Here is an 18021-nt window from a genome sequence, read left to right as displayed (position 1 = left end):
TCCCCGAAGGATCAAACAAAATTCATATGTCAATCTCAATCAATCCTCACATCATACTTCTAACCCAAAGGGAACATCCAAAATCACTAGTGAGCAGCTCCCCCAAAACTCAACAAGAAGCTCTGTACAATTTTTCACACATACAATACAAAATCATCATAAAATACAAAAAGAAACAGCCGAACCGAATGATAGATAAATGAAAGCAAATCTTTACAAGAAAAAGGAACTCTCTCGTTGGAGCAGTAGGATTCCCACTGTCACTTCCAAGTATTGCTGCTTCTGCCCTCGGGTCTTGCTGCTTGCTTGCAATTTTGCCTGATTGATTAGATGCTGCACCAGAGAACTATTTGGACCAACACCCTTTGGTGACCAATGTGATTTGTCGAAAAGATGAGCCTCCGTAATTGCTGATATTAATCAATGGCGTTCATGGAGAAGATGAGCCCTGGCTTTTTGAGACTTCTAATTGGCAGGAGTTTACGAAGGTCCCTTGAATAGCTTCATCAGACTGGTCTTCTGTCTCTGAGGATTCTTAAATACGTACAATAAAATGTGAGGTGCCAGCAGCAAATTACTCCCTGCCTCTAACTAAATACATAAAGTTCCTAATTTGTAAGTTAATAGGTAGCAGCACATAATCAGACGGGAACCTCCTTCAAGGAAAATAATATTTGCTACAATTTAAAGCAGTTTTAGTTCCTAAGTATTTAAGCCCTGTTTGTGAACTATTTAATACAATGTGATGATAGATTCAATGAATGGACCAAAATCATTACTTCCGAGCATTGAGATAGCAAGATTGTTTATATATCATTGTGCCTCTCCAATCATTACATATTGACCAATATAAACATTTCTTTATAATATTTGTCAATGGCTTATGTGTGTAAAATTTAAAAAACATGGTAGGTCTTAGAGTTGAATTCTAGACTTGATTATTCCCTATATACTTTTTCCTGTATAAAGATGTGATGGGAAATCATAAGCCACAGACTCATCATAGACAAGTGTCAGACATTTAAGAAAATGACATGGAAGTCTAGGGGCACTTCGATCTACAGTGAAGGTTCACTAACATGGTCACTGATATCAAAACTTCAGATTCTTTGGCATCTAAACTGTGAAACTGGACTCTGTCACGGTTTGTCCTTTGGGATATAACAAGCAAGAGGTTTCTTTATGAATATTCAGAATATTAGCCCTAAGAAGGGTTTCATTTAAAAGATGAGAAGCCTTATGCACATTCATGTATTCCAAAATTATTGCTTATGGTATTTAAACATCCTGGAATTATTATCTAAATGCCAGAAAATATGTTAAGAAGTAATAAATTATTGATCATTTGTCTTAATGTCTTGTGTGAGAATGCTTGTTCACAGGAAAAAGCTGCAGAAAACCATTACGTTAAAATGTAAGAAGTGAGCTTCAAAATTTTCAAATATAGGCTGTTTCTCCTAGCATTTAATGTTTCTTTCATGTTTCATCATCTTATACTTAAAAAATAAAGCTGGATAGATATTTATCTAAATGTTAGCAATGGATATGTAACCATGGAACAAGCTATAGTGTATGATGTGGCAGATGGTGGCCAAAGTTCTAGTCACAGAGCATTTTACTAGAATACAGAAATAGCATTTTAAAAAGAGTGTCAAATAAGAAGTGAAATTTTATTCTCTAAACAAGCAACAAGCATGAGAGCCATAATCCTTTTCAAGGGAAAATAGGATTACCAAAGAGTGATTTGATACTTGGCCTCTTCAGTTTATCCTTCTTCTTCAACTCAGCTACAAGGGACATGAGATGACAGGTCAGAAGCATGTAAGCACAAGTATGTTGCTTAAGAACATTATAGAAATTCTTTTGTAACAAAGTATATTCAAGGATGAAAATATCTATCCTAGTATGACATGATTCGTGACTAGTAACACAATACATAATGGTTAATAGTTTATTCTATAAATGTTATGACTTGGGACTATGAAGTATGAATACATTATGTTATCCAAAAATGTGGCAATGCCATGATTCATGACTGAGTACCCCTTGAAATTAAATTATTTACTTGTTAGGACTCAAAGTGCCTAAGACACTAATTCTGTCCTCTGGAATTCACTATCACTAGAAGACCATCTATGTGCTGATAGGACATCCTCTGACTACTCACTAGATACAGAAACACACTCAGCAGAAAATGTCCTCTCTCTGACTGTTTTCTATCCATCAGATGCTGTTTTCAAGCCCCCTTTTGCCTCTATTCGAGCCCTCTATGAGCTTCACTTGACTCATCTTTGTGCTATCATTTGCTACTCACTTGAGACATCCCTTAAGCTTCCATTTACCATTCACTTGAAATATTCTTTAGCTCCAACTAGCACATCACAAGCTTTAGCATTGATACTATGGATTCTCTATCGTCTTGTAGGTGTGCTTGTTTTGAGAGCATTTTATTTTTATTTCTTGTGTCTTTTGAGGGTTTAGAGGTGTTATTTCCTGGCCTTTACAAGTTATAAGAAAGTAAAGTCCTTGGCCTCAAAAATAACTGTTGTAAGGTTCTCTCTTAACTCGAGAAAATAAATTACATGAGTGGTTTGATCTTCATGGCAGAAGAGGACCAAGCAGTGGAACTGGTGACCTCAAGGAGTCAGCATGCCTAGGAGTGTATCTAGGCTGACTAAACTACTATACCTCCTCAAGTCTTATTCTCTTCTCTTCACTACTCTATTTATATTGCTTATTTGTTTGTTTGGAATTACTACTAACCGGCTTGATCTATAAATTTGCTCATTAGCTTTCCACCAAAATATCAAAACTGTTTAATCGCTTGCTTAATGGAAACTAGCTTGATAGTAGTTTAGCATTATTTTGTTTCATTTAATTGATGTTTACTAATTATATGCAATTCATATTTGTTTTATGTGTTTTCTTGCAAGAAATAAATTATTTATAAAAAATTAGCTCCATGTATGAAAGTAGGTTAAACCCTAACTACGTCTGTGAAGGCTTAGAATGAGACCCATCTAAAAGAAATATGTATCCTGCTCTTTACAAAGGAACGAGGCCATTCTAAAGAAATACTAGAATAGTTTGGCAAGCAGGATCTTCCACAAGAAATGCACTTTGAAGGGCGGGCGTCGGCAACATTATTACACACAAGGATTAAAATTCCAGTCATACAAATATTTACTAGTTTGACCTCAGACCAATATGCAGACTGACTCTTACTGCACAGTACCAATTAGTTCCAAGCATACCACTCAACGAACCAAGAAAGTCAAGCTCAGGGTTATTTTAAGCAGTAAGGCAACCTACCAAGTTGGTAAGCCTACCTCTTGCTACCATTATCCCTCTCGCTCATTTTCATCACAAACACCCTTAGGGTCCCTTCTTTCTTGATATTTGTAAATTTGGATAAAAATAACACCAAACCAGTGAAACAACTTAATGAAGCTTAACATTCTTCTCCAAATAATGGCAATTTTGGAGTTATTTCTCTGGTTTGGTGCTTATTTTGCTTTTAAATGGCATGTTCAACTATTAATTCATGTTTACTTTTCATGCTTATGTGTCATTTATTTTAATGTTTAATTTTTTGTTTGCATTTCTTATTCATTGAGGTTGATCTACTTGCTTGTAGTGTAGATCTACTTAAATATAAATCAGATTCGTGCGGACCTAACCTAGATTTCTATGGATCTTGGCTAGATACACATAGATCTAAGCTAGATACTCATAGATCTGAGCTAGATTTGTGTGGATTCAGTCAAGATTCACATAGATCTAGATTAGGTCCTTCTAGATTTGACATAGATTTAATCATAACTGATTCGACCTAGATGACTAGATCACCTAAGATCCGACCACTATTAATGTCATTGGGGTAAATATCATTCATAAATTATACAAAACTACAATCTTGACCTCCAGCCATAACCACCTTTCAAGGGCTTCCACTAATATGATCCAATATATTGACATGCAATCAGACTTACTGTTATTAACATCTGTATGTTCCTTATTTATAATTTTTGTATTTTTAGATATTTTAATTATGTTTTTGTGGTATATCAATTATACTACATCTCTTAACAGTATGGATAAAGACGTAATTATGGAAAAAAATGCAATAAAACCAGTGATCAAACTGGTCTGATGTATCGACATGTATTAAGGCACTCTAACATAGAATGGGTCAGTACCAGTATTGTACCAGTCCAACCAAGGAATGACATTGGTACCAGACCAAGATCAAAAGCCTTGTTTCCACTGTCTTTCTGTCAACTCCTACTGTGAGAGTACATTGATAATATAGATTGGGGATCAAGAAGAAAAGTAAAGAAAATAAAGAAGGATCCAACACTTGTTTTTGCTATGCTTAGGTTAGGTTTTATTTGTTAGTAAGGATAGTGGTTGACATCCAAATATGTATGGTCAGCTATTTTGGGTAATATGTGCCATCTTCGTGATGGAGAGCTATTGACTGCTTATGATACTAACAATGACTTTGGAAAAAAAACAAAAAGACAATGAGTCGAAGGAGGCAAGTACTTTGCTTCACTTGTGCTTGAAGACATATGAGTCTAAAGGACCCTGGCATGAGGCCATTATATGGTTTGGATGAGTTTAAAATAATTCAATCTCTTTCTCATCTTTTTATATATTACTTTCGCTTTTTTCCATTATACAATTCTGCAACCATCATTTCTCATCTGCATTTTGCAAGACAACCAGTGGACATTGTCTTAGCAGTCAAACCCTAACCAGTTAAACCCAAAAATTAGATATCTATTCAAACTTGAACGCTACTGTAATAATCAATATGCCACCCTATGGCCTTTTAAACATAACCAAATGTCTAACTCAAAATTACATATATATCACCTATTCCAACAAAAAATCGGTTTAATAAGTGTCTTTCCATGTCAAGACTACTCAAATCATCTAAAACAAGAAACAAATGGCAGACTATATTCACGAATAGTGTTAATTCCCTATTTTTAAAAAGAGTGCAAATTCACTTTGGATTTCCTTTATAAGGAAATCCAGACCAGACAGAATCCTAATCAAGACTAGGAGGTCATATAATCCCAGGACACAACTAATATTAAAAAGCAAGTACAACCCCCTTGGCACCTAATTGAATTCCATGAGAACACCCAACTTGTACCAAATCAAATATCCGATCAACAATTATAAGTGAGACATGTTGTAATGTACCAAGTATTGATACTATGCCCAATAAAGACTCAAGTTGACTTGATAAAGGTTCTAATAGGCACATGTAACTGCATTTTACCTAGCATCATAGAGCAAGTACGAAAGGTCTTGTAGTCAAATAAAAAGGTATAATTTGAAAACCATCAAATGGTAGACATGATTCCACCATAAAACCTTCATCCACATTTGAGCATTTGATGCCATAGGCTATTAGTTTTCTAACTAGTCACAATTGTCTAGCACATACAGATGTCAAACAACCCTTTATTTTAAAGTGTGAGCATAATATCCATTTAAAGGAATAGCAACATAGACTACAGCATAGCATTATTTTCCTCCTCATTTTTGTGAGGATTCCAGCTGCCTCGATCCTATGTCAGTTGGTATTTTTCAAAACTACAGCTAAAGAACAGCAGCGGTACATAATGCAACTCACAGTATAAAATTATAGGGGGAACTGAACAAACAAAAATATCTTCCTAGGGGTGGGATAGGTGATGTATGCACCAAGAATATTTTGTCTTTATAGCCAAAAAGGAAAAGACAAAGGAAGAATATTATACCTATCCCAGGCACTACATGATCATTAACTATTTCAAAGTTCTTATATGTGTAGCCCATGAAATTCAAATCCTTGGATGAAAGCATCTGCAAGGGTAGACAAGGAAGCCATCACAATAATTACTTGTAAATAATCAAAGCAGATAACAAAGTGAAGAAAAAAAAAACGCACGAAATGATTCTATCTACAGTGACATCACTCATCAGAAGAACAGTTTCACAAACTGCTACAAGAAGCAGGTTCTTGTAGATCAGCTACAATTGATCATCGCAGCTAAGATGTCACACATTAACCTAGGCTGATTGCTGAATTTGAGAGACTGAAAGTCTCAAGCATGGTTTTGGCCAATCCAAATGAGATCAAAAAATTTTATAGCCTCACTCTTAGATTCTTACATGCACGACCAAAAGAAGAAAATTGAGCCTTCCCTACTCACTTACCTGATGCATATAAGAGTTGTAATAATGTATTATTAATATGAAAGAAGCAAGCATTGAATTGCCATAAACTAGGGATTTCAACCAGTGCCACCCCAATTCTTGGCCCGACCAATATGTATTGCATGCCAAGGACTCAAGTATTGGGCCATCTCGAGCCATTAGCTTGTTAATGCTAAATCTAGGGGTGTTAGATGTAATATATAAGAAGTTTTGATATGGTTTCAAATGTTTCAGTATAATTTTAAGAGTTTTATATGTGTTTTGGGCAACACCAATGGACCATGTTTTTAACTATAGGGTAAGGATTTACATTTCAAGCCCATATCAAGCATACTGATTAATATCAAAAACAATATTGGTCAAAAGACTCAAAACCCTCTTCTCAGTAGCACTTCTATTACATCTTGCAGACATATGGAGCGGCAAGGACAGCTAGCAACAGAGACAAATTGAATGACATAATGGGAAGAATAAATATAAAAAATAAATAACATTTTGAAGGTAAGTTAGTGTAAAGCTAAAAATCTAAAGAAAGCCACAGTTACCTTTTGTAGAGGGATCTCAACAATGACCTAGAGCAATGGTGTTTAATGGAAATTTTGACTCATCAATTGCAGGTCATTATGACTATCAATTGAGGCGATTATAATTCTATAAGAAAACTACCAACAAGAAATAAGATGATCTAGAGGGCCCACGACTATGAGGCTAGGGCTGCAAGTTGGAGGGGTTACCCCAAAAATTATTGAAATCCATTTTCAAAAGGCTTGGGCTAGGTTTTACAAGCTTGGGTGAGGCTGGGCTACAATTACTTAACCCTACTTATTTTGAATTGGGCCTTGATTGAGGTTTTTGGCAATTTGAGGCAACCCCTGTTTCCATTTTAATTTAACAAGTCCATAATGTAAAATATTGTATATATAGTTATTCAGTCAAAACTTAAAATAGCTTCCCACCATAGCATCACATTCCTCTTGACAGCCCTGTCCGCACCCTCTTCTATGACAATTCACCGGCTTTCCTACCACCTCCATGAATTCTTGCATCTCTCGTGCTTCCATGATCTCTCTTTTGTTTCCTTCTTTCTCTATTTCCCACAAACACTCTAGAAAATCATACACTTGAGCATTTTATCAAACTCTTATTCACAGCTTGGGATATTGAAAGGATGCTTCTTTCCACTTTGTTATATTAGATCTATTAAGCATTTGTAGAATGAGTGGAGCAATGATAATGAAACTTATGAGAAGCTTCAATTTTTTTAATCAATGCCAGGCTTTTGTTGAAGTTGTATAGAGGTAGAGCATCTTCTACCAATCAATCGCCATTTATTAAGCTTATTTGTTGAATGACTTGAAAACATTTTCCTTTCACAACCTGGAATAACTTTCTGAAACTATGAGCAATTTATCAACTATGACATGTTTTTTTTTTTTAATTTCTTGGTGCATTGAACGCCTAGATCTTTCCCTTCTATTGGGTTCCCTTCCTCTCTTAGGAGACCTGATTAACCCGAGGCCCAACCCAGCCCATCCTTAAATTGATCTTGGATTGGAGTTAGGCTGGGTCGAGTTAGATTATAGGCTGACCAAAATGATCTAAGCTTGGTTTACACGAACTGATTTTAACTGAGTTGCATCCATACTTGAGACCATTGAAGGGATGGTCAAGACCAAAGCGACAGGTGGCCAACAGGATGTGGTTTGCAATGAAAAATTTAAAAAGTGTTGGTGGGTCCTAAGCATCATGCTTCAAACGTCAGGGAGAGAAAAACAGGGAGCTATAGTCTTTAGAAATAAAAAATAGGAGAAAGAAAAGATTGTGTTAATATAATGTACCTATCTTTCAGCTAGTCCAAAATCAAATTTGATCAACATCCCGATCAGCAGATACAAGGTGTTCTGCGACCTTCTACACCAGTATGTCATAGGCAACATGTTTATTGCAAAACAGTGTACCATTTCTTGCCACCAACAAGTCAGAATAGAAGACCAACAAGTGCCATGGCAAGATTGATATGCTGGTCAGAAGAGTTCAAGAATGATTGTATTATTTTGTGGCTGTGCAATCCATGTGCTTGTTTTTTGATACACTATTGTAACACTAAAAGTCACCAAGATGGCGATCCTCGTAATGCACAGATAGACAAACACACATATATATACCAGACTCAAAAGAATGGAAATCTATGGAGATGCCCAAATATGTTATAAAGTCAAAAGAATGCATCTATAAAGAAGTCTATAAGTATGCTGTATGCATCTTAAATAATGAAGATGCAAAGTAACATGATGCAACAGAGATTCAAGTAAACACTATTGTTACAATAAAAAAAATGCTAGAAATGATAGTCCAAACTTTTGAAAAAAAAAGTCATAGTGACCTTTCTCCAAGGGCCTGACTTAGATGAATTCTGAATTTGCTCACCAGACTGCAAGATATTGACAGGGAAAGAATGCATATTAAATTTATAAGGTAAAACAAATAAAAGAATCTTGACAACCAATGATACCTCTTCAAACTTCTCAAAGTTTTGGGTATCCAACTCATCCTTCACCTCTGGTATAAATGCAGCCTCCATTTGATAAAGTTTGTCCCATTCAGTGCCCATAAACCAAGGGTGCACCTGAAGCAGTACTACTATTAGTATATATAGCGTTGCTATGGAGTCCTTTAAATTTTTCTAGAACTTGAAAAAAACATAAGAAACAACCTTTATTTCATCAGCACCTTTTGTGCCAAGCCGTTGTTCAACATTGCACAAGAGTTTACTGATTAGATCTTTTGCATCAGCAGATAGTTTTGCTTCATCAGGAAACTTCAGGTGTGTTCGCCAATTAACTATCTATATAAATTAACCAAAAAGGGAAAGGGAAAAGACTGAAGTTACAAAAAGAAAATATGATAACAATGACAAATCAGTAAAGAGATCCTATATGCAATGCATCTTTCAGATTACTTTACAGGATACAACAGCAACTTAGAAAAGGAAATATAGACTTCAAAGTTCAAACATTAAAAGCTGCGAAAGTAAAATGAAAGAAACTAGTAACCAAGGCTAGCTCTATTTAGTTACTGGCTTAGCAGAAATTTTGAATAAATTCACCAGGCAAAAGAATATCCATAGTGATCAAGGCTCCAACGTGATTAGGAGACAATAATAATTAGATACATATCTTAAAATGATGGTTCTTCCATGCCAAAATAAAACTGGATTTATGTGAGTCGATGACTAACTGTACGAATTCAGAAATCACTACAAATTTCAAGTAGTGTTTTATAAATATGCGGTGGAACAAAACAATGAGATGTACATTTGACTAGTTGATTTAATGACATAAACATTAACAAACAATAAATATTCCATGGCCAGTATGCTTTGTATGTTGTAGAAGAGGTCTAAAAAATTGGCATTACCTTCCTGCATGTTGCCATAGGTTCGTCAGAATAAAATGGAGGATAACCTACAAGCATTTCAAACATGATGGCTCCAAGCGACCACCTACATAAAGATAAGAAAACATATTATAAAGCACAAGAATTCCATTACCTGAGATGCATTATGAATTGGTTTATAATGCCAAAAAAGAAAAAGTCTTACCAGTCGCATTCCATGCCATAACCTTTCTTCAGTAGAACTTCTGGAGCAATATAGTCAGGTGTACCAACAGTAGAGTATGCCTGAAGATGTCCAATAGCAACATCAGAGAAGTCAGATCCTAGATACCCGCAAACTTGTAGAACTGTAACTTAGCAGCATTTAATAGTACGTTTGTACATAAAAGTAAGCATATTTGTCCTACTCAGTAATGTTGACATGAGAGTATTATCTTGGTAGCTGGCACAACCACCAGGTTTCTCCTTTGCGACCTGGGGAATCAGTTATCACAAAAACATCCTCTCTACTTAAAGAGGCAAGACTACATAATGATGACAACCTCATGCACTAGTTTTGCCCTTTTTGTAACATTGGCATGATTTCTTTGTCAGTGACAACTCATCCTCAATGACCCAATCACTATTTGAGTTGCAATTCACCATAATGCAAAATGAATATAATCTTTGTGGTTTCTAGTGTAACCTACAAACTCCAATAATTTACCTCTATCTTCAAAAGACTTATATATCACAACATATGCATATGGTAATAAGACTTTCCCTCTATATAAGGCAAACTCCAAATTTGCCTTTATTCATTTACACATATATGTATTTACCTCCATGTTCGGTCAATAGTAGAGGAATCTCCCTCTCTCTCCCCTTGTAATATATACATCTCTCGAAAGGGTGTATATGCGATCCAAAACCAACATCTAGTTATTGCATTGAGAATTTGAGATAATAATGCAAGGCCCCAAAGTGAATATGCAAAACAAACGGAGTTTTGCGGGATCAATAATTTACAAAGTCTATAATCTTAAATTTTTGGAAAGGGTTATTTCAAGCAATAGCTCAACCACTTCCAGCCTTGCAAAAGTAAAGAAGAAAACAACTAATTCAAGTTATGTAAACCGCCACATTAAAAATTACAAATTTATGCTATCTTTGTTATAGAAGATTGATCTAAGATGGACCTATGAGAAAATAGAGAGAGAAATACAAGACAATTTAATTTCTTTCGAACAAACAATTACACCGAACTGTCATTAAAAGAAACTCCATCCATTCAAGTGTTACATAATATGCACATTAGACTCTCACAACAAGGTTGAACTTCTGACATCTTGACTGCATATTTTTGTGCCTTAACCACTCGGATATCTTGATTGACCTGACATTAGAGGCCATCCAACAACAAACACCAGATAGAAAAAGGAAAAAAACTGCAACAAAAAGACCGAGATATAGACTGAAATATATCAAGGTCAAAACACGTCAAACATATTCATACCCAAGAACCACTCAATGGTTCAGATCCAAATAAGTAGTCAATATTTCATGCAAGCACTATTGTAGAGCAAACAATGGATGCTTGTTGATGTGGTACCAAAATGATTTTGCAGAAATATAAAGAAATCTAAGATATGCTGCAACTTGCTTGGTCCTGTCTCAGCTACTGTGTATTTTTTTCCTTAATTATTATAGTTAACAAAACTGTTTAGCCTCTGAAGATTCTCTGTGAGAAGCACCAAGCAAAGAATTTGTCAATTGAAGCCAAATTATATATTGATTGGGAAGTTTTTGCATGAGTTGAAACATATAATGCTGAAAAGATATTGATACCCACTATGCCAATCCATGCCAAAGATACGGCTTCATCTTATGGAAATTTTGAAATGCCAGTCAGAACCAGCACTGAGGGTCGTGATATATGGCTACGGAAACTTTGGCTTAGTGTTGGGCAACACATGTGTGTGCCGATCAGCATAACAGAATCATACCATGTCAAAAAGGCATGAGTATGCTCTGTTCCATGATATCCCAATCCTTGCATGAGTCTAAAAATAATTACAATGAAAAGTGAAAACATCAAGAAAGAGAGGTTGTTGCATCCCAACTTTCCAAGAACAAGAGGAGATTGTGTCTTGGATGCAACAGGAAGAAAGTACAGCACAAAATTCTGCAGTTCAACCATTTGTCCCTATAATGTTAGAAGAAGATCCTATATTTGCTTTTAGATATTCATAACATCTTCTTTTTCTATAATATAATTCTAACATGATGTTTTCAACTTATACTTATCTAGATTTCTAGTGGAAATATAATTTGCACCATTATTTTTATTTTATTAATAAACATGAATACTGTAAATTGACCAGCATGTTCTAATGGAATTGACAATAAACCGATGAATTAAAGGGATAATCCATAAAATACATTATGTAATACTTTCATGGCACAAAAGCCATGAAAGCATTAAGATCCAACTAGCTATAGATGAAAATAAAATAAAACCATCAAAGCATTACAGGTACAAATTTATAGTAATTTTATGTTGTGACTCAAATGTCATTGCGTTTTATCCTTAATATGTATTTATAAGTAGCTCACCAATGTCCTTCTATTCCTTTGCCAGTGCTCTAGTTGTTCCTGTTGTGTCCTCTTTGGTGCAGATGAACGTTCATCAGAGTGGGAAGACCCGCCAGAGTTCCTTCCACTAGTAATATCCTTTTCTTGCAAATTTGGAAAATTACTGCAATCCAGTGGCTTACATAATCCAAAATCTGAAAGCTTCAGGTGACCAAATTTGTCGAGTAACAAATTATCAGGCTTTATATCCCTAATGAGCAAAACAGAGTGTTACAGCTTCTAAATATTGATGAGAGAAGATGACAATCCCAAGGCATGTTCAAATGTATTCCACAAACCTGTGAATATAATTGTGTTTGTGGATGGATTCAATAGCCAAAACTGCTTCACCAATATAGAATCTGGCCTCATCCTCATTCAGTGTATCCTTTCGCATAAGCAATGTCATCACGTCGCCACCAGGTAGGTATTCCATGATAAGATATAGGTATTCATTGTCTTGAAAGGAACAGTATAGCTTCACTATGCAATTGCTGTCAACCTCTGCAAGAAGATTCCTTTCAGCTTTAACATGCTCAACCTGTCCTCGACGTAGCATCTCTGATTTTTTAAGCTTCTTCATTGCATATACATTACCAGTTTCTTTCTCCCTACAGACCCTGACCTGCAGGATGACACTCATATGAGCTGCTACGATGATATTAATAAATAATATCATTTACATGAGCTGCTATACAGATATTTCTTATACCTTTCAACTTATGATAGCTAATTTATGCATGAAGTTGAGTACAGTAGAGAATGGTTACTAAAGGATATGATTTTTATGAATAAGAAAAGTAACGAATTAAGCAAGAAAACGTGGAAGAAGCAAAAATGTAAAACTATGTCACAAATGATGCAAGCCTCAGTGCCTCAAAAATACATGCATGCAGCAAGCAGAATTTACTTTGACTAGACTTGGACACAATAGATGCTTGCATCAGGAGATTCAAGCAATGAACTGCATTTTCTACTGACTATTTGCAAAAAGCTTATACTTAAAGAGGATTCCCACTTAAAGCATAAAAATATATTTTTACAACATATATACATCCATACTGCAATGGAACATTTTCATAAATTTGGAAAACAGATGTATAAATAGAAAATTATTGTTGTTCAAAGTGGGAGTGTTTGAGCGAACTCTAAAAAGCACGTAGAGCTCTTTAGATAATTATACCTCCCCAAAAGCGCCTTTTCCTATCATCGTAAGTAATTCAAAATCATCAACTCCCATTCTATGCCTTTGAAGGCGCATGTATTCTGTCTCTTTCTTCTCCAAATACTTAAGAATATTGTGTTGATCTTCTTCAGAAACATCAGCATCAGCTAGTTTCCTCTCCAGATTATGACGCCTGTTAAAAAGAAGTATTGAGTAACAGTTACCATACAGTTCAGGAATAAAATTTTTATCAATATGTACCTTGTCCTAAACATACATGCATGAATACAGTCATGCAATTCTATATTGACCTTAGTAAAACCATCCAAGCATTGATGTTCTATCCATGGTTCGCCTTACCAGTTCATACTAGTATACCAATCAAGAATCAATACAGTATGTACCGAGTCATACCGACGTACTAACACATAATATGGTGGGGCATACTGATGTACCAATATGTACCACCCATACTAGTCCCCTATCGGACCGGTATATACTGCTCGGTAATATGTACCACCTGTACCGATCCCCTATCAGACCGGTACATACTGCCCATATCAAGCGGTATGCTATGGTATGATGAATCTTGGTTCTACTAGTATCCTATACAATTTGACTCAAGGTCTATCAAGTGCCATGTGATTAAATTTATCAATATTTTTTCACTTAAAATTTGCTTAAGCGGTTCGGTACTTGCAACATAAGTTCTCTTTCAAGCTAATTAATTGATCAAAACATTGTCAAAATATCAAAGTGAAAGGAGGAAATGATAATGCACACTCCTGCAAAAAAAGCAACAAACTCAATCATAGTATCAACAATATTTGGCTGCTTGGACCTATGAGCTTCTCCAACAGATGACAAAAATGATGTGACATGTATGAACCCATGATGTGGCATGACTATTGTCAAAAAATCATTTTGAGTTCAAAAAATTGAGATCTTAAAAGGTCCATTCAATGATTTTATCATAAGAAAGGTGCTACAACACCATTTTGATTCCAAATTCACTAAACAAACCCAGACATGATAATAAGTCAGAGACACAACATCTATCTTGACCTTAATGGTGATACAACCATCAAATTGAAACGATTGATATGTTTATATTGTTATCATTAAAGATTGCAATGGAACTACTAAACCAAGAAAAGACTCCTTTGATGACTGGGATATGCCATCAACTGATCCCTTGGAATGTTATTTCTTGCCTGCCAACCAGGTCATCAACTAAACCATTAACATAGTGTCTCCACTGGCAAGGTGATGCAGACAAGGGAAGAGATTTGGTCAATACTTTGCCCAGGAAGTTTCAATTTGGTGTTGAATGTCCAATCAAAGAGATAGACAAGTCCATGTATCATTCAGGAAAATTTTGAGTTCATGAGTTTAATATACAAGTCATCAACCTACCAAACAAGAGATACATTCAGGAAATTGAGTCGATTTATCATTCCAATGTTACTAAATCCAAAGAAAAGACGAAGCTTGATGAATGTTTCTTTTTTTTTATTAAGCTTGATGAATGTTATGAATAAGCAAGCTATTAACTGAATCACCATCAAGTCAAAAATTTCTTATTTCTATAGTGGATGACAAGTTCAACAAGTTCATTGCTGCTCAAATATTCTATAAAATTAATCTTAGAAGTGGCTAGCACAATATCAAAATCAAAGTAGGTGACAAATGGCAGTCAGCTTTTAAGACATGGAGGTTACTATAAATGGTCAGTCTTGTCATGTGGACTCTCAAATGTCCTAAGACAACTATGTGGATGATGAATCAAGATATTCTTCATTTTACTATAAAGTTCTATATGTGTGCATTTACAATATACTTTTTTGTAGCTGTAACAAAATTGTAATGGTGAAACTTTAAGAGCTGTCCTGACAACTTTGAGATGGGAAAAAGCTCAATGTAAATAATGACAACTGCTCTTTTCTGACCTCTGGCATACCTTTCAGGCTTTGCCTTAAAAGTATTTAAGTGGATGCAAAAAAGATTGCAGTGATCCAAATTTGGCAAACACCAAAGTCCTTACAAAATTTCAGGAGTTTTCATGAATTGACATCATGTTATTACCAATTCTTATGGAACTTCAACAGTATTGCAATCCTTCTGACTGATTACATGTGAAAAGGAGAGCTAGATGGACGCATGAGGCAGAGAATTAGCTTTCAAATAATGAACCTGTGGTTACCAGTAGACCTGTTCTTGCACTTCTAGATTATGATAAAATATTTGAAGTTAGTTCAATGTCTCTTATGTGGATTGTTATAGCACTTTTGCTAAAAGGACATCCAATTCTCAGTCTTAAATATCAATGACAATAATAATGATAGGACTTACGGGTTTACTCACTTCTCTCCTTATGATGCTAGTTTCATTCACAATCTCTTACATTCTCATAATCTCACTTCAATTTCATATATTTAATTAACTTTTAGCTATTTGTTGCTTTAATTTATAAAATGCATTGGATTGATGATGGATGCTAGATCAGAGTTGAGAATGGGTTTGCACCATATAAACTGCTTTTGTGTGAAAAACAGCAGTTGGCTCCCATGGTGCAGTTTCTCCTGGAGAAACTTCATTCTTATTCAGGTTGTCCACACCAGCAGAAAACTCATAGGGTAGCAAAATAGAATAGATCTATGCGACTCTAATCCACTGCTGGAAATGATTTTACTCAGTATTTCACATATCAAACATTGACCACCATTCTTCAGCATTGATGGAAAGCTGGTCATGGATTTGGTTTCTCCTGGCTATTTTTCCTAAAAATTATATGACAAATTCTAAATACCCATAAGAGCAGATAAAATTTAGGAAAATATATATTTATTTAGCTCCATTATTGAAACAAAAGAAAGTAGGAAGCAAAATAATAATAACAATAACAATGGAGAGGAGAGAAGTTTTTTTCTTTTTAAGCCATACCGTTCCCTGCGTTCTTGCAAATTTTTCATTTGCTCTTTATAGTGATTTTCTATGTATTGCTTAGCAGCTGCCACCCTTTGCTTTGTCGCATCAGAAGGTGTTTCTTCAGTACCATCCATTCCGTGTAATCCCAATTCATTCTTCTTAGATGCAATCTTCTCTTTAGTCTGTAATTTCTGAAACCAAGTCCTGGCTGAATCCATCAGTATCCGCTAGATATCACTACAACGTCAAAACCAGGATCACTGTTCACCTGCATATAGATCCTGATCAACCTTGCATCAAAAAGATATGATGATAGAAATCTTGCACAGAAATCAGTGCTACTTATTGAACAACACTTAAAGATCTACGAATTGCCTAATTGCATTGAGGTTCTCCTTTTTCTCCAACAAGATGCTAGGCGGTACTTTCCGAACAAACAATTGCAATAACATAAGTCTTTTCATGTACTCTTCTCTCGATTATGACATGTTAAAAGACATAAAAGTTTTGAGTTTTGAGATAATATACTAACCAACCACAAGGAACCAAGATCTCAAAAGGTACAATTGGAACGTAAAGGACCAGCCTTTAAGAAGAAGCCGCAACCCAAAAAATCCAGAGACGACAGCTAATCCAATCGGAACCGCGTCCGCGACCAACCCAACTCACCAAACGCAATACACCGACATTCTTCAGAGCACGGAAACCAAAGCACCAATCCAAAAAATTCGAATGCGGAGCAGAACATCCTACGTACCGAGAGGAGAGAAGAAGATACGGGTGTAAAAGGGAGATGGGGCAGGGAATAGAAATGGTGGGGTTGGAGCGGAGGGAATCCCTGTAAGATGAGAGCTGGAGTACTCGGATTACGGCCGGAGAGATCGGTCGATGAAATGGGGATGATCTAATATTAACCCTAGAGTTAATTAGGAAGAAGAAAGAGGGAGGAGGAGCGGAGACCGCGGATTCCGATTCATTCGAAGCCGAAGTAACGGCCACTTTGTCTTATTTCCTTGGAGGCAGTACGTATGTTCCTTTTATATTAATTGAAATGCAAAAAATTATATATATATATATATATATATATATATATATTCTTCAAATTATCCTTAAAATTAACTTAGGATGTATATATACATTCACATTGAGACTATGATTAATGTTAATACCCTTCAAAACTATTGTTTAAGTATCTTTTTTAAGTACTAATTTTTGTATTTGTCTATTAAATTTTAAGTTTAAGAAATAAGAAACTAAATAATTAATGATAGTCTCATAAACATTTTAAATATTTAATTTTTTTCCCAAACGTTGGATGCTAAATAGAGTTGTATATATAGAAGATTTAAACATTTGAACGAATATATAATATCTAAATATTTAAATAGATTTATAAGTATATCAAAAGAAGGAGGGGGGCAGATTTACTATTTGTGAAATCACCTACGATATGAAATCCAATAATAAAATTTAGGAACATAACAAAAGGCTTAAATACTACACACATGAACACTTTGTGTCTCCCAACTGGGTTTAATTCGATTGTAGCTATCAAAAATTTTATATGCATGTAAACCCAACAATCTGATAAGAAAAAAATATATCGAAGAAATAAAGGGACAATATCTCTTCAAAAATATATCGAAGAAAAAAATATCTCGAAGAAATAGGTACGATTTTTTTCAAGTGTTGTCACATGA

The 18021-nt window shown here is 35.1% G+C and overlaps 1 protein-coding gene across 1 annotated transcript; it reads right to left on the bottom strand.

Annotated features, from left to right (window-relative positions):
• Positions 1 to 17268, bottom strand: LOC103983031 (uncharacterized). The gene is made up of 13 exons (XM_009400164.3): positions 16854 to 17268; positions 16337 to 16589; positions 13412 to 13586; positions 12528 to 12853; positions 12211 to 12439; positions 9821 to 9900; positions 9637 to 9721; positions 8933 to 9064; positions 8732 to 8845; positions 8603 to 8650; positions 5781 to 5865; positions 1734 to 1787; positions 1 to 534 (listed from the first exon to the last, which is right to left on the bottom strand). Exons 2-13 carry the CDS (start codon positions 16537 to 16539, stop codon positions 431 to 433), a joined length of 1635 nt encoding a protein of 544 aa, XP_009398439.2. The 5' UTR covers positions 16540 to 16589; positions 16854 to 17268; the 3' UTR covers positions 1 to 430.
• Between the last annotated feature and the right edge of the window lie 753 nt (positions 17269 to 18021).

This window comes from Musa acuminata, chromosome BXJ2-4, assembly GCF_036884655.1.
Source record: "Musa acuminata AAA Group cultivar baxijiao chromosome BXJ2-4, Cavendish_Baxijiao_AAA, whole genome shotgun sequence".
NCBI classification, from domain to species: domain Eukaryota; kingdom Viridiplantae; phylum Streptophyta; class Magnoliopsida; order Zingiberales; family Musaceae; genus Musa; species Musa acuminata.
The sequence above is the reverse complement of the archived record's forward strand: the minus strand, read 5'-3'. Positions and strand labels throughout refer to the sequence as shown.